The sequence below is a fragment of the Gobio gobio genome (assembly GCF_949357685.1).
Source record: "Gobio gobio genome assembly, chromosome: 18".
Lineage (NCBI taxonomy): Eukaryota > Metazoa > Chordata > Actinopteri > Cypriniformes > Gobionidae > Gobio > Gobio gobio.
The window spans coordinates 8,156,980-8,183,328 of NC_137111.1; the positions used below are offsets into that span (position 1 = coordinate 8,156,980).

The 26,349-nt window shown below is 39.3% G+C and overlaps 1 protein-coding gene across 3 annotated transcripts in view; it reads right to left on the bottom strand.

Moving 5' to 3' along the window:
• The window catches only part of prkn (parkin RBR E3 ubiquitin protein ligase), a 286,452-nt gene that overhangs the window by 182,516 nt on the left and 77,587 nt on the right, over positions 1-26,349 (bottom strand). For all 3 annotated transcript variants that reach the window (XM_079842894.1, XM_079842895.1, XM_079842893.1), the window contains one exon: positions 78-297. In XM_079842894.1, the coding sequence (XP_079699020.1) occupies positions 78-297 (220 nt within the window). The remainder of the gene's footprint in view (positions 1-77; positions 298-26,349) is intronic.

A 26,349-nucleotide genomic window follows, 5' to 3' on the forward strand; every position in this document is an offset into this window, starting at 1 on the left:
ATTAAAAAGTATATTTTATCCACACTGACAAACATAGACACAAAAAACACACACAAACACAGCTCTACGCCCTTTACCTGCGTGTCCAGCGGAGTCCCCTTGTCTGGATGCATCTGTCTCCAGAATGACAGCCAGGCCTTCAGATGCAGTGGTCAGACGGGAGCTACTGAGATCAAGTCGGGTCAAGCTCTCCATCCCGCCGCCCAGCCTGCGCTGCTGGACGAGTTCAGAGCGCCGGGTCGAGGTGGACGGGGGCAGAACCACATGAACCGTGCTCTGCTCGGGGAGATCGCAGCCCTGTCACAGAAGAGGACAAACAGATATTTCTCTCACACGTTTCAGCCTCATTCATGTTTAATAGAACTATACCACAGGGATTCTCAAACTTTTTTGGTTCTGAAACCCATCATGCACCAGTATGTCTGTTTAGGATCTCATGTACTAAAGAAACACTTTTGACGTTTTCAGGTTTGGGTTCTGTTTTGAATAGATTCATGTGGTTGCTGTCTTCATGTAAGTAAGATTTCATGATGATCCACTTTGTAATAGTTCTCACTTCTGCGAAGCAATTTCTGATAAAGACTGAATGTAGTAACCACATGTCAAAACAAAAATGGCTCTGAATTTTTTTTCTTCTTCTTCTGAGACCATCCACAGCGTCAGTGATATGAATAGTAATTCTATGGTGCTATAGTCTCAAAAGCGCATTATGAGAGGATCTTTTCATCCTGTTGTCTTTCATTTCTGTCTCCAGCATGAGGAAAGAAAGGATCAAACTTTGCCGTCATAAGTACCTTCACAAATTCAAGTAATCATGCTGGCACACACGCCGCAGACCGCCGGGATTGTAGCGCGGAAAAAAACAGGTAGAGCGAATAAACATGCCAATCACTGTACGACACTGACAAAAAGCTTGTATCTTGCAGAGAATGAAGGGAAGATAAAGGTAAAAACAGGATTGTTTGTAGAAGGCAGAAAAATTACAAAGATATCATAAAGTATGAGAAACACTTCAATATGGTACAATTCCCTCAAGTATTCGCTTGATTGTAGAAACATAGTCCATTAATTTCCTTTCTGCATGAGACTAAAGACTTGGTTTCTGCGTAGAGATGTAGATTGTGGAAAATGTTCAGAACTTAATCATTTTCACTACATCTTCATATCTACCTTTTAGTGGGTATTTAAAAGAATAGTTGATACATTTGAAAAAGAAGTCTCTGAAAATAAATCTGCATTGTTAATTATTTTGATCTTTTATTTAAAAAAAAATAAATAAATTAGAACATTCCACTGAAGTAAAAGAAATAAGACCAATCTAATTTCTGCAATTCTACAGCTGCAATCCTTAGTCTTTGTCCACTCAAACTATCCTCCTTGTTGTGCATTAAAGGGATAGTTCACCCAAAAATAAAAATAAATATTTCATAATTTATTCACCCTTATGTCTTTCCAAAAAGTATTTTGTTCATCTTCGGAACACAAAGGAAGATATTTTCTAATTAAATCTGAGAGATTTCTGTCCCTTCATTGACAGCATACGCCACAACCACGTTGATGCTTCAAAAAGTTAATAAAACAAATGCATATGCATATTAGGGGTTGCACAGACAGGTAACACTAGAATTAACCTCATTGGTTCTTGCTGAAGCTCAAATGTGCTGCGTAACACTAGAATGAACCTCATTGGTTCTTGCAGAAGCTCAAATGTGCTGCGTAACACGAGAATGAACCTCATTGGTTCTTGCAGAAGCTCAAATGTGCTGCGTAACACTAAAATGAACCTCATTGGTTCTTGCAGAAGCTCAAACGTGCTGCGTAACACTAGAATGACCCTCATTGGTTCTTGCAGAAGCTCAAATGTGCTGCGTAACACTAAAATGAACCTCATTGGTTCTTGCAGAAGCTCAAATGTGCTGCGTAACACTAAAATGAACCTCATTGGTTCTTGCAGAAGCTCAAACGTGCTGCGTAACACTAGAATGACCCTCATTGGTTCTTGCAGAAGCTCAAATGTGCTGCGTAACACTAAAATGAACCTCATTGGTTCTTGCAGAAGCTCAAACGTGCTGCGTAACACGAGAATGAACCTCATTGGTTCTTGCAGAAGCTCAAATGTGCTGCGTAACACTAAAATGAACCTCATTGGTTCTTGCTGAAGATCAAACGTGCTGCGTAACACTAGAATGACCCTCATTGGTTCTTGCTGAAGCTCAAACGTGCTGCATAATACGAGAATGAACCTCATTGGTTCTTGCTGAAGCTCAAACGTGCTGTGTAACACGAGAATGAACCTCATTGGTTCTTGCAGAAGCTCAAATGTGCTGCGTAACACTAAAATGAACCTCATTGGTTCTTGCTGAAGATCAAACGTGCTGCGTAACACTAGAATGAACCTCATTGGTTCTTGCTGAAGCTCAAACGTGCTGCATAACACGAGAATGAAACTCATTGGTTCTTGCACTAAAAGCGAACGATTAAGCTTCCGTTTACCTTAACTGATGTATGAGTTGATTAATGTTTATATATAAATAAAAGCATACAATAAATCTGTTCTGCGTCTTTATGACCTTTTTAAAGCGAACAAAGTGGTAGTTGCATAGGCTGTCATTGGAGGGACAGAAATCTCTCAGATTTCATTAAAATATTTTCATTTGTGTTCTGAATATGAAATAAAGTCTTACGGGTTTGGAACGACATGAGGGTGAATAATTAATGTCAGAATTTTCATTATTGGGTGAACTAATCCTATGAGAAAATATGTGAGAGACATGCGTCCTCTCCCGTCCTCCTCTTCTCTTCTATCATATTTAATAAGGGTGTCAATAAATCTGACCATGACTGTATATACAGTATATTTCTTTCTTTTAAAAGGCATTTAAAGGAATAGTTCACCAAAAATTATAAAAACCATTGCTGCTGTTATACCATTTGCAAAAAAAAAAAAAGACTGATAAAACATGTATGCAATATTCTTCTCTCCTTTTTAAAAACATCCAAAGACATGTTCTCATACTTTTTTTTTTTAATTCATGAAAATGTTTTTTTTTTTTAGATTGTGTTGATTCACACACCAATTATTAAACCGTAATGCTCTAACATTGTTGTCTGGCTATCACCAGACCAAGATCTCAATTTAAGATTGAACATGCTCTGTATTTTCTACTGCACAGGAGCCGTGATCAACGAGCATAAATTAAATGACTGTGTGCAATTGGAAAGTCCTTCAACCAATCAGACCACAAGAGGCGTGATCAACGGGCAACGACCCATCGCTTCTCTATCCGTCATCGTGTTAAACCCGCCAATAGCGCGCCAGGTGGATAAGCCAGTCTGTGATTGGTTCCCGCAAAAGTGTAAAAGAAGCAGTAGAAATGAATGTACAGGTTTCCAGACTGAGTTGCCGGGGAAAATCAAATCGCCGGCAGATCAGGCTGGGTTTACCCAGTCTACTAACATTGGCTTTACCTCCATTTGTTGAGCAGAGAATCATTTCTACCTGGAAAACAGCAGAATGCTTGATGCAAATCAGACAAAAACATTCCTTCAAGAGAAAAACTCTCTTACAGGGAAGATGGATCTTTTGTCTGAAATCGTTCCCAAACAAGTGTTAATTTCTCAGTGTTAGCGAAAACAACATAGCAAACAAAATAAAGACGCGAATCTCATCTTGCCCATTTTCTCCAGCAGTCCCTGAGGGTTGATATTTTTAATGGCATAACATAAATTAAAGAAAGACCCTCTCGCTCTAGTTGAACGGACACCCAGCTAAGCCTTATCGCACTTTCCTGTAATAGAGGAGACTTCTAATACAGGCTGTAACAAAGATGGGCCACATGCTGAGAAACGAAGCGGCCATAGCAACACAATGCTAGATCCCTATCGAGAAATGCAGGAATGGAAATTAGCATTGATCATTAGTTACATGATGGATGCTTTAAAGGCCACTGTGACATAAAATATGCCGGTCAATATCAATTTAGTCACACGGCAGTGCATTTTTGACTTTGCATTTGTATTCCCTGACAAAATAACAGCCAGATGGGATCCTTTTGATTCCAACGGAGTACTTGCGATAACCTCTAATTCACATTAATTGAGCCAGCAGTTTTCCTGATAGCTCCTGTTCCGAGAGTAAAGGGAAAAGCTTTGGACAATAATAACACTGCAAATGCACTCTGAGATAAAAAGCAATTTCCAGGACGTGAACTTGTGACATTTAGAAAAAGCATTGATCCAAACAAATAACACACACACGATGTGAAAACTGAGCACAAAACGAAGAGACGGAAAAATCGGCCATAACCCAGCAAGTGCATTTGAGGTTGTCAGCCCGCCTCTCACGCTGACTTTTATTTATGCATTTTGTTTTTTGGTACATTTTCAAATCCACTTACTTTGGGGACAGAGTGGCGCTTGTAATGCTGATGAGCAGAAAGCTCCTTCATTTTACACACATGTGACCTTTTTCAATTGAGACATTCTCTTGGGGGAGCCTGATCAACAAGTCAGTCTTTTAAAAGACAGGGACACTGTGCATTAGCAACGACTTGGCTCTTTAAGGATACGCAGAGACTGAATTTCAATGCTGAAAGCACGGAGACAATCAATTTGTCTTTCATCCGGAATCATAAGCAGCCCCAGAGAGTCTGGACACTTTCTCAAGGTCATTTATGGTCATTGCTGGCATCAGGACTCAACATATTCATCTATATTTCATCTTAAAGGGACACTGGATTAGCTTAGACTGTGAGCAGAATACCATCTGAGCATGATTAGAAGATAGTTTGTCTTAGAATTAAAACTGAAAGTTGAAAAATGGATGTTCCACAAAACTTGGCCCTACTGAGGAAGTGATATCTTGACAATTTCAATGTTACGTTCAAGAATGACATTTTACTTTTCAGAACGCTGAACAGGAATAATGTCCTAGCTTTAAACATAATAAAGGGGTTCTTAAGTTCCAAAAAAGCACATAAAAGTGGTAAATACCCATAGACTGTAAAAAAAACATATGGATGTAGTGTCCGTTACGTTACCCGTAGGTTTCTGAAATGCATTTTTGAATCCCGAAAGTGGGTGGAGCCAGCCGTCGCCATCTTGGCAGTGTTTCACCGCGTGTCACTCCCAGGAAAAAGAAAATGGGCAAAGAGGCGGGACGTGTGTGGAAGTTTCCGTACTATATACGGTGACTAACCTTACATTTAATTTACAGTAAAATACCGTTAAATTTACAGTTTTTGGAAGTGAAAAAGAACAAGTCACTGTGTAATTTACAGTGAAAAACCGTAAATTGACATTCCCAGAATTGCCTGCGTGACACTTCGCATTTGATGTATTCCGTTGAAATAACTGTTTTGTCTTAGTTTGTTCTAATCAATTATGTACATTAGGGTTTTATGTTACATCTAATGTTGTTAAATTAATGTTTATTGCATTTTTTTTTTTATTTCATGTGTGTTACCATGATGGTATTTTGTGTTTGTGTGAATGACTGTGCACCTTCTAAATAGTTTTGTCCTCTTAAAATCTGCTTGTGATGAGCTTTGATTCATCACGTGATTCTCATCACCACTGTGATTGGTGCTTGTCAGTATCAAAGGTAACAGATATTAGTATTTCAATAGGTCGGTAATTTAACATTATTTCAGTTAATGAAATAGGGTTTTTATCGTACATTTTTTATAGTGTACACATAGTTATAACAATATAAGCCTTTAAATTATATGGTTTTGAACTGTAAAATAAAAGTTTTTTAACTGTAATTATTACATTATAAACCTTTAAATTATATGGTGCTCTCCCATAAAACCTAAAACGTTACTGCCGTATTTTTTACAGTAAAGTTCTGGCAACCACAGCTGCCGTTTTTTTACCGTAAATTTAAAGGCTTAATATAATTTAAATGTATGAGTAATAAAAAAAAATAAAAAAAATCACCCCTCTCACAGTTATTAGATATAGAGATATTAGAAAAATTTAGATATAGAGACCAAAACCAATTTTTGCACCAGGCTGTTTTTATGCTGTAAAGTTAGGCATTTTAACATGGGGGATATATGGAATTGACTCCCTTTTGGAGCCTGTCTCTAGCGACCAGTCGATGCATTGCAGTTTAAATCACTTCCTTGTTGGATTCAAGAGAGAGACCGGAAGGTTGCCGCTCGTAAAAACCTCAAGACTCTTGAAAATAAAGATTCAAAAAGGGCAATTGAACCATTTTGGGCTCCACAAAGAACCTTTTAGTGAACAGTTCTTAAAAGAATAAATTATTTCTTAGTATGAAGAAATGTGTAATTGTCTGTTTCCTGTTTCAACTATAAAGAACCTTTTGAGCAATGGAAAGATTCCATGGGTGTTTAATGTTCTTCATAGAATCATAGATCCCATAATAAGACTTAACTTTATAGTTACTATATTTTCAGTCTCCAGATTTTTGTGGGGAAAATGCATGCAGTTAAACCATTATTTCCTGAAAACCCTAGACTTGTAGCCAGGGGCGGACTGGGGCAAAAAAAGTGTCCCTGGACTTTCTGGCACAAAGCGGGCCATAAAAACCGTCCCGCAACACATCTCACCATAAACTCACCAGCTCATTATGCACAGAGCAATTTTAAACACCAATTACGAACATAAAAATTTAGAGGCTATCTATACAGAAATATAAATGCTATTTTTTTTTATTTATTGAAATGCGTATCATTAACATTAATGAATGACTTGCATACTTCTTTAGGTTATAATTGGTCTTTCCTGGTGCACATGGCAATTAATAAATAATTTAGATTTTTACACATTTTTTTTATATTTTCCATACAGTGAAGTTTAATATCACTAAAGTTCAATACCTACCATACAATCAGTCCATAAAGCAATACTATGGTCCAGAAGACTTAGTAGTGCAGAATGTGGACTATTTGCCTTTCTAGTGGTTATAGTATTTGTCCTTTCAGGAGCAATCATTTTTTCATTTTTTTTAATGAAAAATACAACATATTAGAAAGATTTCTGCAGGATCATGTGACACTGAAGACTGGAGTAATGATGATAAATTCAGCTTTGATCACAGGAATAAAATACAATTTACAATACATTCACAACAGCTATTAGAAATTGTATTAATATGTCTTTATATTGTGTTTTACTGTATTTTTAATCAAATAAATTCAGCCTTCTGTCAAAAACATTAAAAAGGTCTTAATTATTTCAAACTGTTGATTGCTAGTGTATTTTAGTATAAGACACGTTCCTTCACGGGACATAGGCTACTTGAATATGAAAGTTGCCAGTTTGACCATGTTTTAGTGATATTACTGAAGAAAGCCTGGAAACACACAAACATTCACTCTGATGCTGAAAACTGCTACGTTGATGTTTATTTGCGCATTGTGTGTCGAATAACGTAAATGGCATTACAATCTGAGAAATTCGAAAAGGTCAGCAGTAGTTTGCATCCCTGGAAATTAATGTGCATTGTTTAAAACATTTTTTAATTGTAAACAGTCTGGAAATATTGCTGTAGTAACTCCTCAAAATCAGCTGTTTATCTTACCTCAGCTCGCATTCAAGCTGCTCGGTTTCTGTGGACAATAAATCCCGCCTCCTTCGATTTGATTGGATATCTCAAACATTTTGACATTGACGAGCGCTTTTAGACCACTGAGACTGATCAGGCTAAACAGATAAGAGTTTTGCCTCAATTGGGCCGCAAGGGTCATTTGTCTGGGCTGACGGAAGGACATAGACTAAGCTACATTTACTATTATTCATTCTTCATATATATTTACGTAGCAACAGGCCGATCGACATTGTCCAGCGGCCCACCGGGAAAACTCCTGATGCTCCCAATGGCCAGTCCGCCCCTGCTTGTAGCTCTTAAATCCCATAAATCCCATTTTCTGCACATTTAAACTTGGTGCATGACACAAGATCCTGCAACAGTGTTGAAGCACTTGGGTCTGTCTCAAGTCTGAGTCCAAGACCATATTTTCAGGGTCTTAGACCTGTATTTGGACATGGTCTCAGATTTGACCCTCTTCAGGTCAGTTTATTCAAGTCTCTTCCTGGACTTAGACTCAAATGTGCTAATTTTGACTACAATACTCCCATTTAAAAAAATGAAAGCATATAGTGACCCGGGGTTCTCAAGCATCAAAAAGGACAATAGCTTTGTATGAGGAAAATATGTGGTTAAACCATTATTTCCTGACAAATCTGGTCTTTTAGTTCTCAAATCCCATTTGCACTTCCACATATTCAAATGTGCATCATGCAAGAAACTTTGGCAGTGTTATATTTTCACAGTGTTGGTCTTGTAAAGGACTCTAGAGCATTTGGACTCGGCCTAGAGTTTGACAAGGGCCAAATTGTGATGGCTAGACGGATGTGATGCTTTAGGCAATGTTCTGCTTGGAAACCTTGGGTCATGCCATCCATGTGGATGTTACCTTGACACGTACCACCTACTTAAGCCTTGTTGCAGACTATGTACACCCTTAAACAGTGTTCCCTGGTGGCTGTGGCTCTTTCAGCAGGACAATGCGCCCTGCCACAAAGCAAAAATGGTTCAGGAATTGTTTGAGGAGCACAACAACGAGTCTGAGGAGTTCACTTGGCCTCCAAATTCTCCAGATCTCAATCCAATTGAGCATCTGTGGGATGTGCTGAACTAACGAGTACGATCCATGGAGGCCCCACCTCACAACTTACAGGATTTAAAGGACCTGCTGCCAACATATTGGTGCCAGATACCACAGCACACCATCAGGGGTCTAATGGAGTCCATGCCTTGATGGGTCAAGGCTGTTTTTGCAGCAGAAGGGAGACCAACACAATATTATCAAGGTGGTCATATTGTTATGCCTGATTGGTGTGTTGCACATGGATACTTACAACTAGATAAACACTGCATTCCACAGAAGAAAAAAAGAATGCAGGTTTAGAATAACATTAGTATGTTGCCATTTTTAGTCCTTTAAGCAAATGCTTTTGCTCACATATCTGTTGAAACTGGATATGACCATGAAAAATGTAGTGTAATACCATATAATAGAATTTACCATAATAAAAACCCACTTTCAAATTAGCATTTTATAAAATCCCCTATTAAAGCACCGCTAGGGAGCAAGTTTAAATCCACTCTGTTAGTTCTATCAGAGATGACTAAGCATCTTCAGAGAACACTGACAATGTGAGTTGGGCTCAGCTGAGACTCTTCCCCGTGCAGACAGATGGTGTGGAGAGGACACTGTGACTAATATGAGCCGGGAGTTCCAACTGGGAAGGATCGACACCAAACTGAATTTCCAGGCTGGTTATTACTGTTTTTCCGTGTGGTCTTTCAGTGAATCTGGTTATTAAAAAAAAGGGCATCTTACTGGTTAAGCTAATTAAGAAGTCAAGGGCGACACCAGAATCACATACCGGGAAGCAACATCCACTTTGAAACCACCATTAAGTATTTACAAGGGGACTCCGTCCTTGCAATGCATTGACCAAGCATTCACGTTTGTATACTAGCATTGAGTATATTTTTGGCCCAAGGAAACAAGTGACACAAGGCTGAAATAAGATGGTGATTGGCTCCTTGGTGAGGCATGAGGCAAGGGCGAGGATGACTCTCATACAGGAGGAGTCCTTGAAACTGAATGCATGTTGTAACCTTCAGAGCACTGGCGTTTATCTGTATTGCTCCTTCAGAGAGTGTGAAGAGCGAGAAAGGAGGAGGACGAGACAGAGAGAAAAATGGGGGGGGTGTGCACTTTGGAAAATAGAGGTAATAACAGTGAGCAAGCCAATGGGTCAGAGAGGAATATAAAAGAGTGAGAGAAGACGACAAAAAAAGAAAAGCAAAGACATACAAAAACAGCTCTGGACAGAGCAATGGAGGCACACGGGAAGCGAAAGAGAGAAAGAATGACAGACAAGGAAAGAGCACAGAGAAAACACTGACAACAACATGAACTCTCTTGTACGAAATACGGACACTGGTAGTGTTGTTTATTTGCACATGCTGCCTGCGTTGTTTTAGCATCTGATTCGATAAAGGAATTATGCAGATAAGGAGACAACAAGCCAATAAAATCAATGCCCAATGCCCAGTTGACACAGTGCAGCTCTCCATCAGGTTCTAAATTGTGAAGGATACAGCAGACGACTGCAATCTGACATAATTTACTGCTGTCTATTTACTATTATAGTATTTGTAAATATTTTGAATTAGATTTTATTTTTATATTTAGTTCTCATTTAAATTTTTGTTTAAGTTTTAGTAATTGTGCTTTCGTCATTTTTATGATTTTTGAATTTTTTTTATTATGGTTTTTTGAATATTCCCTTTCATGCAGTGTGTTATAGAGCTGTTTGTGAATGTAAACATTCTGCAAAGTTGTAAAGTTGAAAGTGCACGATACATAAAGTTACTGTCTCCCGAAAGAAAGAATCGGCTCTGAACCGCCTAGACGAGTCGTCTGTAAATCGAATCCCACTGCCTTATGGTGCATTCACACCAGACGCTAATGAAGCGAATAAATTGCGCTATTCGCATGTAGTAGAACGCTTGAACATTTTGAGTTTACTCGCTTCATTCGTGCATGAAATTCGCTTCATTGGCGTGTGACATTCACTGCAAAACAGACGCGAATTTGCGTCATTGGAGGGGCTTCTGCCAGCCGGCTCATCTCGTTGTGAAATGGCTGACATGGATTGTTTTAAAATACGGCGAATAAGTACCCTGACAAGCCAGACCCACATCAAGATGTTGGGTCTGGAAACTCACCATTGGCAGGGCTCAATCTGAGGGATGGGATAAACGGTTGTCTTTCAAATTCCCTCTGCACGCAATTGGATAGTGCTACAACCAACCAGAGAGCAACGTGAAGCGGAGCTAGTTGATAGATTAAACTTTCGCCGTATCTGGTCGGCAAAACTCAGAACACATCTTCTTTTCTTAAGAATGACTTCAGTGCCGTTCTTTGTTCTTTTCTCAAAGAAAAGTTTAACTCAAAGTCTTCCAGAGTCGTGGCCAAAGCCGATTCGAAAGACCGCCGTTCACCAGCTTCTTTGTTTACGATTAGCACGTGGAACCTCCGCAACTCTGCTGTGACGTGCCGTCATTATGTTAAGCCCGCCCACCGACTCTATACACGCTGTGATTGGCCTGACCAGAGTTTGGTTTTTCCAGCTCGCAGGTCTACCGAGAGTTGCTAGACTACACTCGAGGCAAATTAGATTTGCTGCCGCTAGGGTGCGTCTAGATTTCTAGGCTAGCGAATAAGCTCAATTGGCCGGCTTTAACTAGCTTGTAGTCTCAATAGGGTGAATTCAGGGTGATTGGGACACTTTTTCCAAGTCATCTCAATGGCAAAAATTGTCCCAACCACCCTGAAATCACCCTATGTATAGCTCAAATTGAGTAAAGAGTGTTTTTTACAACTTACCAGATTGTCCGACCTCCTCACTCACTTTATTCTCAGCAAGATCCTTTTTATTCCTGTTTCTATAAAGTACATACAGCTCCGGGTATCCACATGATTTGTCCTCATTGTTGTCACTACTAGAGCAAGCTCCTGATCGGTTAACGCAGGGCAAATATCCGCCAAAGTTCAGATTTTTCAATTCACGCCATTCGCGTGTATTGACCGTTTGACGCGCCATTCGTGCCGCCGAATGTCTATTCGCGTCTTTGCATTGACTTAACATGTAAATCACTCGTGCAAAACGCTTCTTTCGTGTCTGGTGTGAACGCACCATTATGGTTCTACGTCACTAGAAAACACATTTGCATAATGTGCGCCAACTTGACCCGCCCTCAAACACATCATTTTACTGACGACTGCTTCTCAAACCTCTGAGTTCAATGCGGGATTCGCAAAACGCTTGCTCTTGAAAGATGGGTCAGTACCCAGTTTATATGGACCAGCTGCTCCTCAGAATCACAACCTGTACGTGTGAATAATTATTGATGTATTTATTTTCTACCAGGTGTTCAACATACATATTTTTGTTTTATATTGTGTACGTTTCCGGCTAACTCACGTTATTACTGTCTTACTGAAATACTTCTGCTCATCAGCTGTGGGCCACTATTCCCTAAAACGGTGTCTATTAATATGTGCAATGTATATTATGAGAAAATGAAAATGTGTTTTGACCTTTGATGCATGTAAACCTGTTGTAGGAGACCTCAACACAAAATTAGGAACCTTTAAAATAGCATAATAGGGGCACTTTAAATATTTCTATTAAGCTATAATTGCTCTATTTTTTTACTTTAGTTTATTAATTTTAGGCCTTGTTCACACGACTTCTTTTTCTTTCCATTTTGCCCTTCTGTCCTCATTGAGATGGCGTTTTTTGTCCTGTGAAAACTGAGCTTTTTGAAAACACTTTCCCAAGTGGATGAATTTAAAAATGCGTTGTAGTGTGGACTGTGAAAACGAAGGTAGGCCTATTTGAAAACGATGACGCATTTTAGTCATGTGACGCATATTGAACCGATAGATATGTATGTTTATACCAGCATTGTGCCTGTTATGTGCTATTCACTTTCACACAGTTGTTAAAAATGTTTTTTACAATCTTCATATCACAGTCTTGCAAAAAAGGCAGAAAATGTACTCACAATTGCTGTCCTGCGGCAAAACATGTGAGCAGTTGCATTGTAGACCAAACATATAATGGTGATCGAGTGTGACCTGGACGCATCAGTGAATGCTGAGATACTTTGATATATGAAATGATCCTACTGAAGAATAGCATGAGAACTTTATTATGTCTGTATCATCTCAGTGAGCTTTTATGAGGTTTTACGCATGCGCAGTAAGGTGCATTTTCTGATGTTTCAGTGTGGATGAGAAACTTTTGGAAAACATTTGAAAACGCTAGTGTGGACCAAGCGGCAACCTCTCTTGAAGCCAATACGGAAGTGATTAAAACTGCAATTCATCGACTGGCCGCTAGAGACAGGCTCCAAAAGGGAGTCAAATCTGTATCTCCCCCATGTTAAAATGTTCACAGCCTGGTACAAAAAGTGGTTTTGGTCTATACGGCTAATTTTGCCCTTCATGACAACTGTGAGGGGGGTGAGTTTTTTTATAACTCATCCGTTTAAATTATATTAAGCCTTAAAGTTCAGCATAATTAAGGGTGTGGCCACTTGAGTGACAGGTGGATTGCCGCTATGATCAAGCTAAACGGGCGTGGTTTCAGCAACCAGTCACCTCAGCTCCACCCATGTCCCGCCTCTTTGCCCATTTTCAGTTATCCGGGAGTGAGGTGCGGCGAAATGCTGCCAAGATGGCGACGGCCCACTTTAGGCTTCAAAACTGCTCTTCAGAAACCTACGGGCGACATCATGGACACTACATCCATATTTATTATTAAATATAGTATTTCTACAGTCTATGGTGTGGACGGAGGGCGTTTTGAAACAAAAACACAGTTTTCAAGCAACATTTCTAATTTTTCTTTAAGGTAAGACACCCCAGGTGAATAGGGTAACAAATGAACTACTAGATATCACCAAAATTCCCCAGTTGATTGATTACATCATTAAGAATTGATAACATTATTTGTATTACAAGTTTTCTGAAATGTTATGTTTAAATGTGCAAATGAGGCATTATCTTATCAAATATGCACTCATTTGCATACATTTCTAGAACAAAAGTCTGAACATTGGATAAAGCCAGGTAAAAAATTTGTCTTTCATTTTGGGGATGTTGGATATCTCTTTTTATCACTCCATAAATCAGAAAATACAGTCAGAAAAACAGCCAGAAAAAAAACAATTGGAATAAAGTGTTGTATAAAATCAGGCAAAATATGGACAAATCCCTTCAGAATGTAGATATGAATAAAACTGTAAAGTTTGGTGTATGTAAGTGCTGCCGAAGTGGAGATTTCTGACTCAAAACCCATTTTGAGAAAACAGCCTTTAAAGAAATATACTGTAATTGAAATCTACAGGCGCAAATAGATAAAGTGCTATAAAAGATACACTTAAAAGTATACTTTGGATGTTTTCTAAAAAAACACTTCTGGAAAAGCTAAAAAGCCCCAAATCTCAAAATTGACAGATGCATGAAAAAAAAACTGTGTTTTTGCCTGTAGTGCCTCACCTTAAAAGGGTCCTATTATGTCTTTTCACTTTTTCAACGTTAGTGTGTAGTGTAGTGTTGTTTGAGCATAAAAAAGATCTGCAAGGTTACAAAGATCAAAGTCCACCCCAAAGGGAGATATTTTATTTAACAGAATCCGCTGTCCAAGAACTATGTTCGGACCACAACGAGCAACTCATTTAAATAATCCCCGCCCACGGAATATGCAAAAAAGGGTGTGAGGCCTGGTTGAGCCGCATTAGAGAAGATGAAGAGTGTTGTCGCCGTTTTTTCCACCTCCAAAAAAGTTTGTCCTAAGATTGACGAACTTATAGTTGTTTCAATTTATTTTAAACACTGTTCCTGAACATTATAACCCCAATGTTTTTCTGTGCTGCACATTTTATAGAGAACAGCTTCCAGAACCTCAGAGAGAACAATGCAGGTTACACACAAAAGCTTCTCCTGATAGACAGAGCCATTCCCATTTTGACAGGACAATCTGTTGTTTATGGATCACAACTTGTAAGTATGTCTTATTATTGTAGTTGTGTTTTCTATTAAAAGTTCCAATTATAAGTTTTATGCAGTTGCTATGATGAAAACGAAGGGCAAAACTTTGCCTCTGCTCGCCTGCTAATTTGCCATTCAGTGATATAGTGTTTACTGTAGCTTTTGTAAGCTCTTGCTTTTGTAAGGCTGCTAACCGCCCCTTAGGAAAATTAACCAAGATTACTGTTTGTATTAGCATAGTTTTCCAACAAATATGATTAAATGGTGCATAACATCGTATCTATAAGAAAATTACAAACACAACAGCATTCTGAAACGTCCTGTGAAATCCGTGCTGGTAAAGTCTGTGCATGAAATCCGTTCTCGATGATCCTCTTGTTTTTTAACATCCTTAAGTCTGAATCAGGTTTGAAATTGACAGCATTGTTAATATTTACATCTGGGGGCTTCATCGAAAACGGCACGTTCGAGCCAGGCGGGGGATGGAGTTGCTGTAATAATGTAAAATATGTGAAAAATAATGAGTTTTTTTAACAATCAAGCATGAAAACATATTCTAGTTTCAAGTTTTTCATTAATTACTGTAAAGTTCATAGTTCAGGGAAGTAGGAGGCGCCAACCGGAAAATGTTCAACGTAATTTTATTAACAATAAAATACAACAAAATTAAAGTAAAGCAGCAGCCCCTCACTGTCCCTCCGAGAGCCTCTGTTCCCACAGACCACCGACCCGTGGAGGTAAACGGATCGCGCTACCGAGCAATAAACATGCCGAAGATAGCAAGATATTGCACAGTGCCTGGTTCTGGAAGAACACAGTCCCTGCATAAACTTCCTTTGGATTGTAATATTAGGAATGCGTGGTTGAACTTTATTTTGAATGAATATCCAGCTCACGTGGGGAAGACACTGCACGTATGTTCATTTAACCACGGATTCATTTGTAAACAAGAGACTGGGTTTGCAGACAGGATGAGATTACATGAATGAATGAACCAACACACTAATGTGAGTAAAATTTTTGTTTATGTGATAGTATTGCATCGTTTGATATCTATTGATTATGTGTACGTGTCTAACTAAACATAACTTACCACGCTGTCACAGGGCTCGCAAAGACCATGGTCCCAGGGCTATGTGTTTTCCAGACGGGCTACCAATATGTATCATCTTAAATAGTGAAATAACATTCCTTTCTTGATGTGCGTTGTTCACTCTCTTGCCTTGATATTTGAAGAAAAAATACAACCGCAGAAGTTTTGATCATGCTGTCTGCAATGTACTTGGCTTGCGTGTGTTTGTGTGTTGCACAGTTCGCAGTTATATCCACCTATCGGGCGGGCCAAGTAATATAAAAATTATATTCCAATCAATCGCAGGTGGATGAGAGATAAATTATTGTGTTTGTTTGTAGTGATGCACCGATCATGATTTTACATGGCCGATTCCGATACCGATTTTTTTCAATAAAACTGGCCGATTCCAATTTTTTTCAATAAAACTGTCCGATTCCGATACCGATTTCATTTTTTTTTTTTTTTTTTTTACACAATAAAAGAACGAAAGTATACATAAACAAGATGTTTATTTGGTATTTAACAGGCTAAATTGGCTTTTGGCTAATAAAAACAAGCCCGCAATCTGAAATTAATGGGAAATTGAATTGGAAATTAAAAGGCTGAAAGGTGAAATTAAAGGCAACAACTGCATATTCTGCAATCCAAACAAAGATGTTACTTAAATCAGCATTTGTTTTTAAATTCAGTGTAAAGAAAAAAAGTCTTTACCAGTGAAATTAAATAAAACCAAAGTATATAATTGTTCCAAAATGTTAAATCAAATAATGTTTAGTGCAACGAAAAAAACTAAGATGCTACAGCAGGTGCTTTTTAAATCAAATTAAGTCAATGTAATTTTAAGGTAGAATAAAAATTATCATCCTATATAGAACTGATAGTATTTCATTTCAAAAGTGCATGCATGTTCTTCTTTAGGCTACAAAAATAAGTATTTCAGCTAAAAAGTATTTTCATAAGTATTTTGTCACAAGTTGTTTCGTTCTCATCCGATCCAACACGTGAGTAGCTGAGCGGAAAAAACGCTCACTATCTGCTTGTGCAGGGCGGAGATTTAAGCTCGCGCAACTTCAGCTCGCGCAGGAAAGCGGCTCTTCATTCCCTTCAGCATCTCGTCTCTTCCCTCAGTTCTCCAGTTTCCGTTTTTTAACACAGTGACGTGACATGTTCGTGTTCGCGAATGATTGCAATATAGGCGCGCGTTTGTGTACTCGGGCGCACTTCCGGAAAAATCGGCAGAAAAATACAAAGAAAACCGGTTCCGGTTTTTGGCCGGTCAACCGGTGCATCCCTATTTGTTTGATAAAGACCTTTTGTGAGCCCTAGCTGTGGGCGAATCATTCCGGTTGTCGTTTTCCCATACACTTTCAAAACAACCCCTCACGTGTTCTCACGGGGAGCAGAAGCTCATTATAATATGCAACGCTTATCCAATCAAAGCAGTGGGCGTTTACTTCCAAGTCTTCAGTGCGGCACGCCCATAAAAACCGAGCATTCCATGAGAGAGGCTCAAAACCAAGGCAGAAAATAGCCTATTACTTATTCATTATGATGTTTTTGAATGTAAAAACCACGCAAGCATCATAAGTTGACCTCAGGCAATAGTATTAAAAAAAAGCCAGTTCATGACCGCTTTAACAATAACCACACTGGACTGCACAGCATCACTAAAATATAATCGAAGCTCGGAATGCACCTACGATGCCTCAAAATGTTGTATAGGAAACTCAAACGTTTTGGAAATGGGCCTTGAGTCTCTGAGGCACGGTCAGATAAAGAGCAGAGGCGGAGCAAGAGGTGGCCAAATGAACAATAGAAGAATCGGCCTTGGCATGTAAGTAAAACAGGGGAGCGCGGGGCACAACCTAACGTGGGGTTAGTTGTAACACACATGGTTTAACACTTTCCACACATGCCAGGATGACGAAACTCAGTGTATTTAGTTGCCATATCAACATTATTTAGAGAAAAAATTGCGTCAAAATTAAAAAATCTTTGGAAGATATCACTGAACCAGTGTTAATTTCGTTGACGAATAATTTTCGTCAACTACCTTTTTTCACTGACGAAAACGAGACGATAACTAAATAAAAACTAGTGTTGGATGACAAAAACTATGACGAAAATCAACTGTCATTTTCATCAACAAATAAAAACGAGACGAAAATGTTAGGGAGGGACGATTAGGGAAGAGATCCAGTCAGAACTGATATCCTGTGTAACAGATGCACACATTTGAATTGAACGTGCTCATCTAACCGCTGGAAAACACGGCGCTGTTGCGCTTCTACAGGCTCCCTAAGCTACAGGCTTATGCATCCCCAATCCAGCGCTCCAGAGCGGCTCAATCAATGAATAGCGCACATTTATGCCAGGCAATTGTTTATGAACTAATGCTGATGAATAATGACAATGTTTACTTTACGATGTTTATATTGTAATATGTTTTAGACGGTTGTAACAATGCATATTTTATCTCCCTCATCTGAACTTGAAGCATCCTGCAACTGCAATAGAAAGGCGCATTTTAAAATAAGAGTCAATGTGTATTTCGAGCTTGTTTATAATTAAAAGTCACGCATTATATATTCGTTTTTGGTTACACCGTAAACTGTATTTAATTTCATTCCCATTTAATTCATAGTCAGGAGGAAAGACCAGTATTTGACACATATTCAATAAAGTATCAGGGCTATAATAGTTAACTAAAACCATTAAACAAATCTTCATTACTTGAAATTAAATAAATGTTAACTGAAATTAAAAAAATAAATAAACAAACTTATTTGAAGCTTTAGCTAAACCTGATATGGCCTACTAATTAAAACAGAAATAGAAAGTTACAAAAACTATATAGATGTTTTTAAAAAACGAACAAAAAAGTGAATTGAGCTCTCTTTCATGTATTTTTAATGTCAAAAACAAAATGATGTCAAAATGTCACTTCAAGTGACAGTCGGTTATGTAATGCTTAAATGCTTAATGTATTACAATTTAACTAAACTCATTAGATTTTAGTCGACTTAATCTACTGTAGATTTAGTCGACCAAAATCAAAAGACTATGACTAAAACTAAATCAAAATTTGCTGTCAAAATTAACACTGCACTGAACCTTTATTTAACCATAGCTCAATTTATTACGCAAGTTTGTTGTGTTTTTTTAAAATGAGACAAATCTGATGTTATTTTAATCTTATATCTGTTATTTAACAGTTGAGATCGTTCTTTAATGCTGATCTAACCAGCAGAAGACACGAGCCGGGGTTAAATCCCAGTTGTGTAGGTGGGGCATGTTGTCACACTGCGTTACAATGAGCCCCTATTAGAACTGAGCTATTATATTCTATACTTTTATGAATTCCATTGAGAAACCATGAAAAAAAGGTGAATAATGACTGAGAGTCAATGTTCAGAAATGCTTAATTATTATTATTTATTTTTTAACTATGCTGTATAGTATTTAGCGATGTGTTTGTTGTCAAACTCAATTTTTTTTTTTTTTTTAATGATTAAAAAATTTCATTATTTTATTAGGAAAAAATAATAATTGTATTTTATTGACAAAATATTTTAGTTTGTCTTGGATATGTTTTTGATTATATCAGATAATATTTTAAGCTGTCATTTGGTCAGTGCACCCCACCTATGGGGCATGTTGTCACATTTCACTTCCATTCTTTCGGGGTAAATCAAGAAAAAAGTATACACTGTCTTAATGAAACAAAACCACATAATTGTACTAGACCCTGCAGTTAATGTGGGAAAAAAAATACTCTGAACCACAAGTGGATTTACACAAACTGAGAAAGTCAAAAGGCATTAGGTTGTGCCCCGATCTCCCCTAAAGCTATTTGCCTGGTGGTAACTTTAGGAGAAATGACTAAATAGTGCATGATTCTTTTTTATGTGAACAAATCAAAGAGATACATTCCACTCAAGTACTGTTGTTTTGATGCTAGTATTAAATGCTTGGTGTCAAAACAAACTACTAAGGCTAAAACATTTTTTTGCACCAAGCAGTTTAAAAATGAGCAAAATGTTGTGTAAAACACACACAATGAAACTGTGCAGAGCATATTCAATGAAAACTGCATTTATATGTTAGTGTCTGTATGTGCAACACGTATGACTGTCTGGAACAGAGCAGGTGGAATTAAAGATGAGTTGATTACAGCATCACAGACTGTGACTGTGAGAAACGCATATATAACGTGAGACCCAGGAGCTATGAGCTGTGCAAATAAGCTATTAGTCGGTTACATTCTCCTGAAACACTCGGTACAACACACTCACGCATACACAAGGCCAACTCTTTTTAATTAGTGCGAGTTTTATCTGTGCTCCAGTAAATTCAATGCACAATGAAGCAGTGGGAAATATTGATGAGAGACACGTAAATTAATTTTGAGAGAAGATGAGAGCTTATTAAAACAAATTGAGTAAATATACAGCATATTGATTCCACAGAGCAAGGTGACAACCTGCTGCTGGAGTCAACACTTAAGAGCCACTCGAGAATAGAGCAGCGGGAAAACACAAGGATTCTCACGCAAATCACTGACACACAAAATCGTTTGGGCTTGTGTTCTTGTGAAGATATATGACCATCGACAAACTAGAAGTCTGCAACCTGACCTGAGAATGACTAGACACGATAAGACTGACTGGAAACGGGCAAACGGCCATTAAAAATCAGTCGTGTATTTATTTATTTTTTGACCGATATATCAGTGTGGCGAGCAGCGAGGCAGAGGGACCGTGAGGGCGGGACGAGGCGGCGCTCATCAGAGAGGATGAGCGCCAGCTGCGCGCCGCAGCGATCTCGGCCCTTGCGGAGGAGTGAGGGAGTATAAAGGAGGAGTGACGACAGTGAGGGACGAGAGAGGACCAGGCCTGGATTTTATGTTGTATTTTATTTATGTTTTGTTATGTGTTCGCTGCAGTCGTCCGTGAGGGGCTGCAGTTTTTTATTTTTCACTTTGTGTTTATTTGTGTTTGTGTGTAGGCGGCAGTCGGCCGTGAGGGGCTGCCGCCGCCATATTTATTTTGTCTTTATTTTGATTAAATATTTTGAATGTCCGCCGGTTCCCGCCTCCTTCTTCCCGTACAAACAACGTTTTACTACAGTGGTGCCGAAACCCGGGAGGAAGGAGGGACACGCTGTCGAAGAGCCCTCGCAGCTGAGGGGGATCGCGGTGCCGCGGAGTTTGGGCAGCGCGGAGGAGAGAAGTCCGCGAGCGGCTGCCCGAAGCGGTGGTGCTGGAGCGGATGAAGATCGGTGGGACGGAGAGCTCGCTGCCGCGCCCCTGGGTCGAGGTGGGGTGGCTGCCGTCCGCGAGGGGGCGAAGGAGTCCCCAGCGCTTGCCTGGAGCCGGAGCCTGCTGTCGTCCGCCGCATAGGGGAGGAGCAGGGAGCGCGGGATGGGGACTCGCTTCCGGCCGCCCTCAGAAGGAGGAGCCACCGCCGGCCGCCAGGGGGCGGAGGAGTCTCGGGCCGTCCACCGAGCGTCCAGTGCCACCGCATGGCACCGCGAAGAAGAGCCTCTCGGCTGGCTGAGGACCGAGCGGCAGTGTGTCTGGAAACCGGACCAGAATTTTTTTTTTTCTCTTTTCTTTTCTCCTCTCTCCACTCTCTCGTCTCTGTCGCTCCTCATGCTCCCCGCTCCGTTCTCTCACCTCGCTGTTCTTACCCCCAGGTCCCGCGGCCGCCGTGATCGGCCCCCCCGGGGAGGGGGGGGGGGAGTAGAGCGCAGACTCGGGAGTGCCCCCCGGCCTGCGAAGGGCGTTGGGGGTATGTGGCGAGCAGCGAGGCCGAGGGACCGTGAGGGCGGGACGAGGCGGCGCTCATCAGAGAGGATGAGCGCCAGCTGCGCGCCGCAGCGATCTCGGCCCTTGCGGAGGAGTGAGGGAGTATAAAGGAGGAGTGACGACAGTGAGGGACGAGAGAGGACCAGGCCTGGATTTTATGTTGTATTTTATTTATGTTTTGTTATGTGTTCGCTGCAGTCGTCCGTGAGGGGCTGCAGCTTTTTATTTTCATTTTGTGTTTGTTTGTATGTAGGCGGCAGTCGACCGTGAGGGGATTTTGATTAAATGTTTTGATTGTTCGCCGGTTCCCGCCTCCTTCTTCCCGTACAAACAACGTTTACTACAATCAGTTTTTCATACTATAATGAAGTTCTTTGTTATGGAAAGAAGGAGGCGGGAATCGGCAAACGTTCTCAAACTTTTAATTCATAAAAAAAAAAAAAATTAAAGTAAAAGAGGCAGCCCCTGACGGACGACTGCCGCGCACACACAGACACATTACAGAAACAAAACACAACGTAAAGTCCTCTCTCATCCTTAAAGGACAACTCAGGTGAAAAATGAACCTATCTGTTTTTAGAGATAAAACTCTTTACATTCGATTTTCATGAAAACACATCCCAGAGAACGATCTACTCGGTAACCATGTGTTAATTACCCCTAGGTTCATTTTTCACCGGAGTTGTCCTTTAACTGTCGTTGCTCCTCCTTTTATGCGGCCGAGCTCCGCCGTGAGAGATCCGAGACCGGTGTGACGTGCAGCTGGCGCTCATCATCCAATTACTCACTGGCCTCGCGTCACTCTCTCACGGCTCTCGCTCGTCCTGCTCGTCACAGAGCCCCATCGCCCCTCGCAGGCCAGGGGGGTACCCACGAGACTTCGCTCTACTCCCCCCACCCCTGGGGCCAGTCTCAGTGGCCGCAGCACCTGGGAGTAAGGACAGACGAGACGAGAAAAAAGGAGCCGGAAGCTCAAGAAGCGACAAAGACGAGAGACAGCAAGGAGAGGGGAAAAAAAATTCCAGGTCCGGTTCCCTGACACATTGTCGCTCGGTCCTCAGCCAGCCGAGAGGTAAATAAAACATAACATAAAATCCAGGCCTGGCCCTCTCTCGTCTTTCATTATTGTCGCTCCTCCTTTTATGCGTCCGAGCTCCTACATTTTTTGAAGGTCTTGGTCTTGTCTCGGTCTAGAATGCATTTCTCCTCGGTCTTGTCTTGGTCTCGGACTTAGAGGACTCGGGATTTTATCTCAAGACCAGTCAAGACCACACCTGCTGGGATATCACTAAATTGCCGGTGCATTGTCTGATTTAACATCATTAATGTGATTTGATGTATAACTTACTGCTTAAAATGCAATCAATAACTTCTTTGTAATGTGATTTCTTGTGTTACTGTGCTGCCGGGTTCAAAATCAATGCAGTATTGTCTCAAAAATGGCCAAAATTAATATAAATGCCCACAAAATTCAGAGATTTCGTTTTTTATATAACATAGAATATAATTAAGCAATATCACAAGAGCAAGAGAGCTGTTTTCATGAATATAAGCGTGATTGCAAATTATATTGATCTATACAAACGTTCAATAAACAAGAAGTTAATATTAAATTACATTTTAAACGTTTCGTTATTAAATGAAACTGCTGCTTTGAACAAATCAGTTGAATAAAGGATTCTGCGACTGTTAAATAATGTTCATGTTTTAATGTTAAATTAATTTGGACATTATTTATGCAGGTGTAATTGTACCAATTCAGATGCAACTTCTGTGCCATGAATTTCATTGTTAGTGATTTGATTGGTAACAGCGCTACAGTGTCTTACTATTCTAATTGTATTCATTAATTAAATATAAGTCATTTCTCAGACAGTAGATATGGAGTGCTGGTCTGGTCTTGGTCTTGTCTTGGTCTCAAGTCAAGTCAAGTCAACTTTATTTATATAGCGCTTTTAACAATGTAGATTGTTTCAAAGCAGCTTTACAGTGTTAAACAGGAAAATAATGCAGCATAATTTTATTCAGCTGTATAGCCATTCTGGAAAAAACGCTGATGTCTTCAGTTCATTTCAATTATCATACAGTGACAGTGTGGGCTTTAGATCAATAATTAGATCAGTAATTTAGTTTAAATGGTTAATTTAGTTTATTAATTAGATTTATTTCGATGTTTAGTTGAAAAATTTAGTGTCGCCAACTGAGTCCACAAAGTCTTGGTCTTGTCTTTGTCTCGGCACACACTGGTCTTGGTCTCGGTTTAGGTGGTCTTGACTACAACACTATTAATCGGCATTGCGTTCTTCTGTGAAAGGCAATGGAGGGTTCTGCCGTTTCAAGTCTTTGGTTTTACAGTACAAATGTGCGTTCACATTTATCATTGTTCTGCAAATTTGTCATAGGAGAAGTCCAGTCATTTCAATAGGAATCCACACTATCAGGAAATTTGAATGAGGGCGAAAGTTTTCCCTACATTTCAAAATGGGTTCAATTTCGTCACTTGGATTCACTGCGTTCACCAGCAGAAAACGAAAGCGATTGTGTGTGACAAAACACCAGAGAACAACAGCAGAGAAGTGCAATGCCTTCAAGTCACATTAAACTGATGATATTTGCAAGATCAGTGCTATACGGCACCACAATACCATAATTACCGGTGAGAAATGTTTGTTTTGAGCCCTAACCTTGCAAATTAGTATTGATCATAATTGAATGTTCTTTGCGAACACTCACCCTACAGTTACAGTAGTTTGCGCACATTTTGTTTACTGCCAGTTTATAAGGCAGCAGGCTATATTCCCCAGCGTACATTTGACAAAACTACCTTTCCCATCATGCTTAGTGGCAGCACAAGAATAATAAACAGATACAGGAAGGCATTGGCTTCACACTTATGAGGAATAATAAATAGATTGTGCTTGTCAGGACGATAAAGAGGGAGAAAGAAATATGAAATTGTCCAACATGTCACATTTATTGTAAATCACACTGTATTGCATTGTAATTAGACGTCAGAACTCATACTGTAAGTAGGAACTTGCTGGCAATGACGTGAAGGCAGCATAACATCTCTAGAGACAAGCACTGTTCTAAATGCCAGTTCTATCAGTCAAAACTTCAAGTAAAGTCTGGAAAATGACAGGAAAATGTGTGAACTATCCAAGTTTGTACAATTAATGTTTCTCCACTGTTTTATGAGTCCTTGCGTGATTGAAAGATTACCTTAAGTTGGGACTGTGACGGTGGCATTCATTTATTTTTGGTAATGGACCAACTACCATCTGTGTTTTGTTTTGTTTTTGTTGTTTTTTTTTTGGGGGGGGGGGGTATATACACAGTAACAGCCGTCAAATGCGTGTGCAACGCAGTCACTCCTACTAGCCACTTTGACGGGTTGAATTTTATAATATATACACTACCAGTCAAAAGTTTGGAAACTGTCCTATTTTGATTGTTTTTGAAAGAAGACTCTTCTGCTCACAAAGGCTGCATTTATGTTATTAAAAATACAAAGAAAGCTGTAATATTGTGAAATATTATTAAATTGTAAAATTCTATTTGAATATATTGTAAACTGTAATTTATTCCTGTGATGCAAAGCTGAATTTTGCTACCACTACAGTCTTCAGTGTCACATGATCCTTCAGAAATCATTCCAATATGCTGATTTACTGCTCAAGAAACATGAACATTATGAAGAAACAATTATCAAGAAACATTATGATTATTATCAATGTTAAAAGCAGTTGTGTAGACATTTCTTTTAGGATTCTTTGATGAATAGAACGTTCCAAAGAACAGTATTTATCTGAAATAAAAAAGCTTTTGTAACAATGTACAACCGTTCAAAAGTTTTGGGTTTTTTTTTTTTTTTTTTTGGGGGGGGGGAGAACTTAAAGAAATGAATACATTTATTATATAAAAAACAACTACTTTGGGCATGCCATGGATGTAACAAAACCATCTTCTGGCTAGCCAATAAGATTTTTGTAAAAGGTTTTCTAAATGTTGTAAAATTGTACTTCACTAAATAAAAAAAAATCCATTAAAATGGATTACTTGTTTTAGTTTGATACTAATTTTAGAATAATTTATCGTTTTGGAAAAAATTACGAATGTTAACCTGATTCAACTAAATGCCATTGAATTATGTAAAAAACTTAAGTTAACTGAAATAAACAATGTTCATTAAATTCAACATAACCCAGTTACGCTGAACCTGTTGACATAACAAAGTTAAGTAAATCCAACGTATATATATATTTTTTTAGTGTATTATTATATATTATTGCCTACCCAATGTACTAAAGTGATCATTTTCAAATTCAATAATGAATCATGAATCAGTTAGTCTTGACTGGCAATGCTATAATTTGGCTCATGTGCGCTCCAAGCGGTTTCGAACTGAGTAATCAATGCGAGGGAGTCGAGGATTTGAGGAAGTGGCCAGGTGACGGCCAGGTTTAGATTGTGGGCAAATCAGTTCAGCCATGGCCATTCTAACTTCTGTGGTGATGCATGCAAGCTTTCTTTCACTTAATCCTCACTCCTTGAAAGAACAGCGATGAGATTTTGATAAATGATCAGCCGTGTGGCTCTCGGATACGAAAGTAGTCTGCAGGCACCTGCTCTTCAGCTTCCATTCTTTATTTATGAAATGCACGGTCAGACTCATAAATGGAGTCATGTTAATGCTGGACCACACATCAGCAGTGCCGGAAAATAAATGACTTTTTTGCAGCTCAGTAATGAAGGTCTTCTTAACTAATTTGAATAACTGGGGAATGACAGTGTTCGAGAAAAAAGTTTTTGCTTGGTGATTCATTTTGTTTATTGAACGACTGGAGCATTTC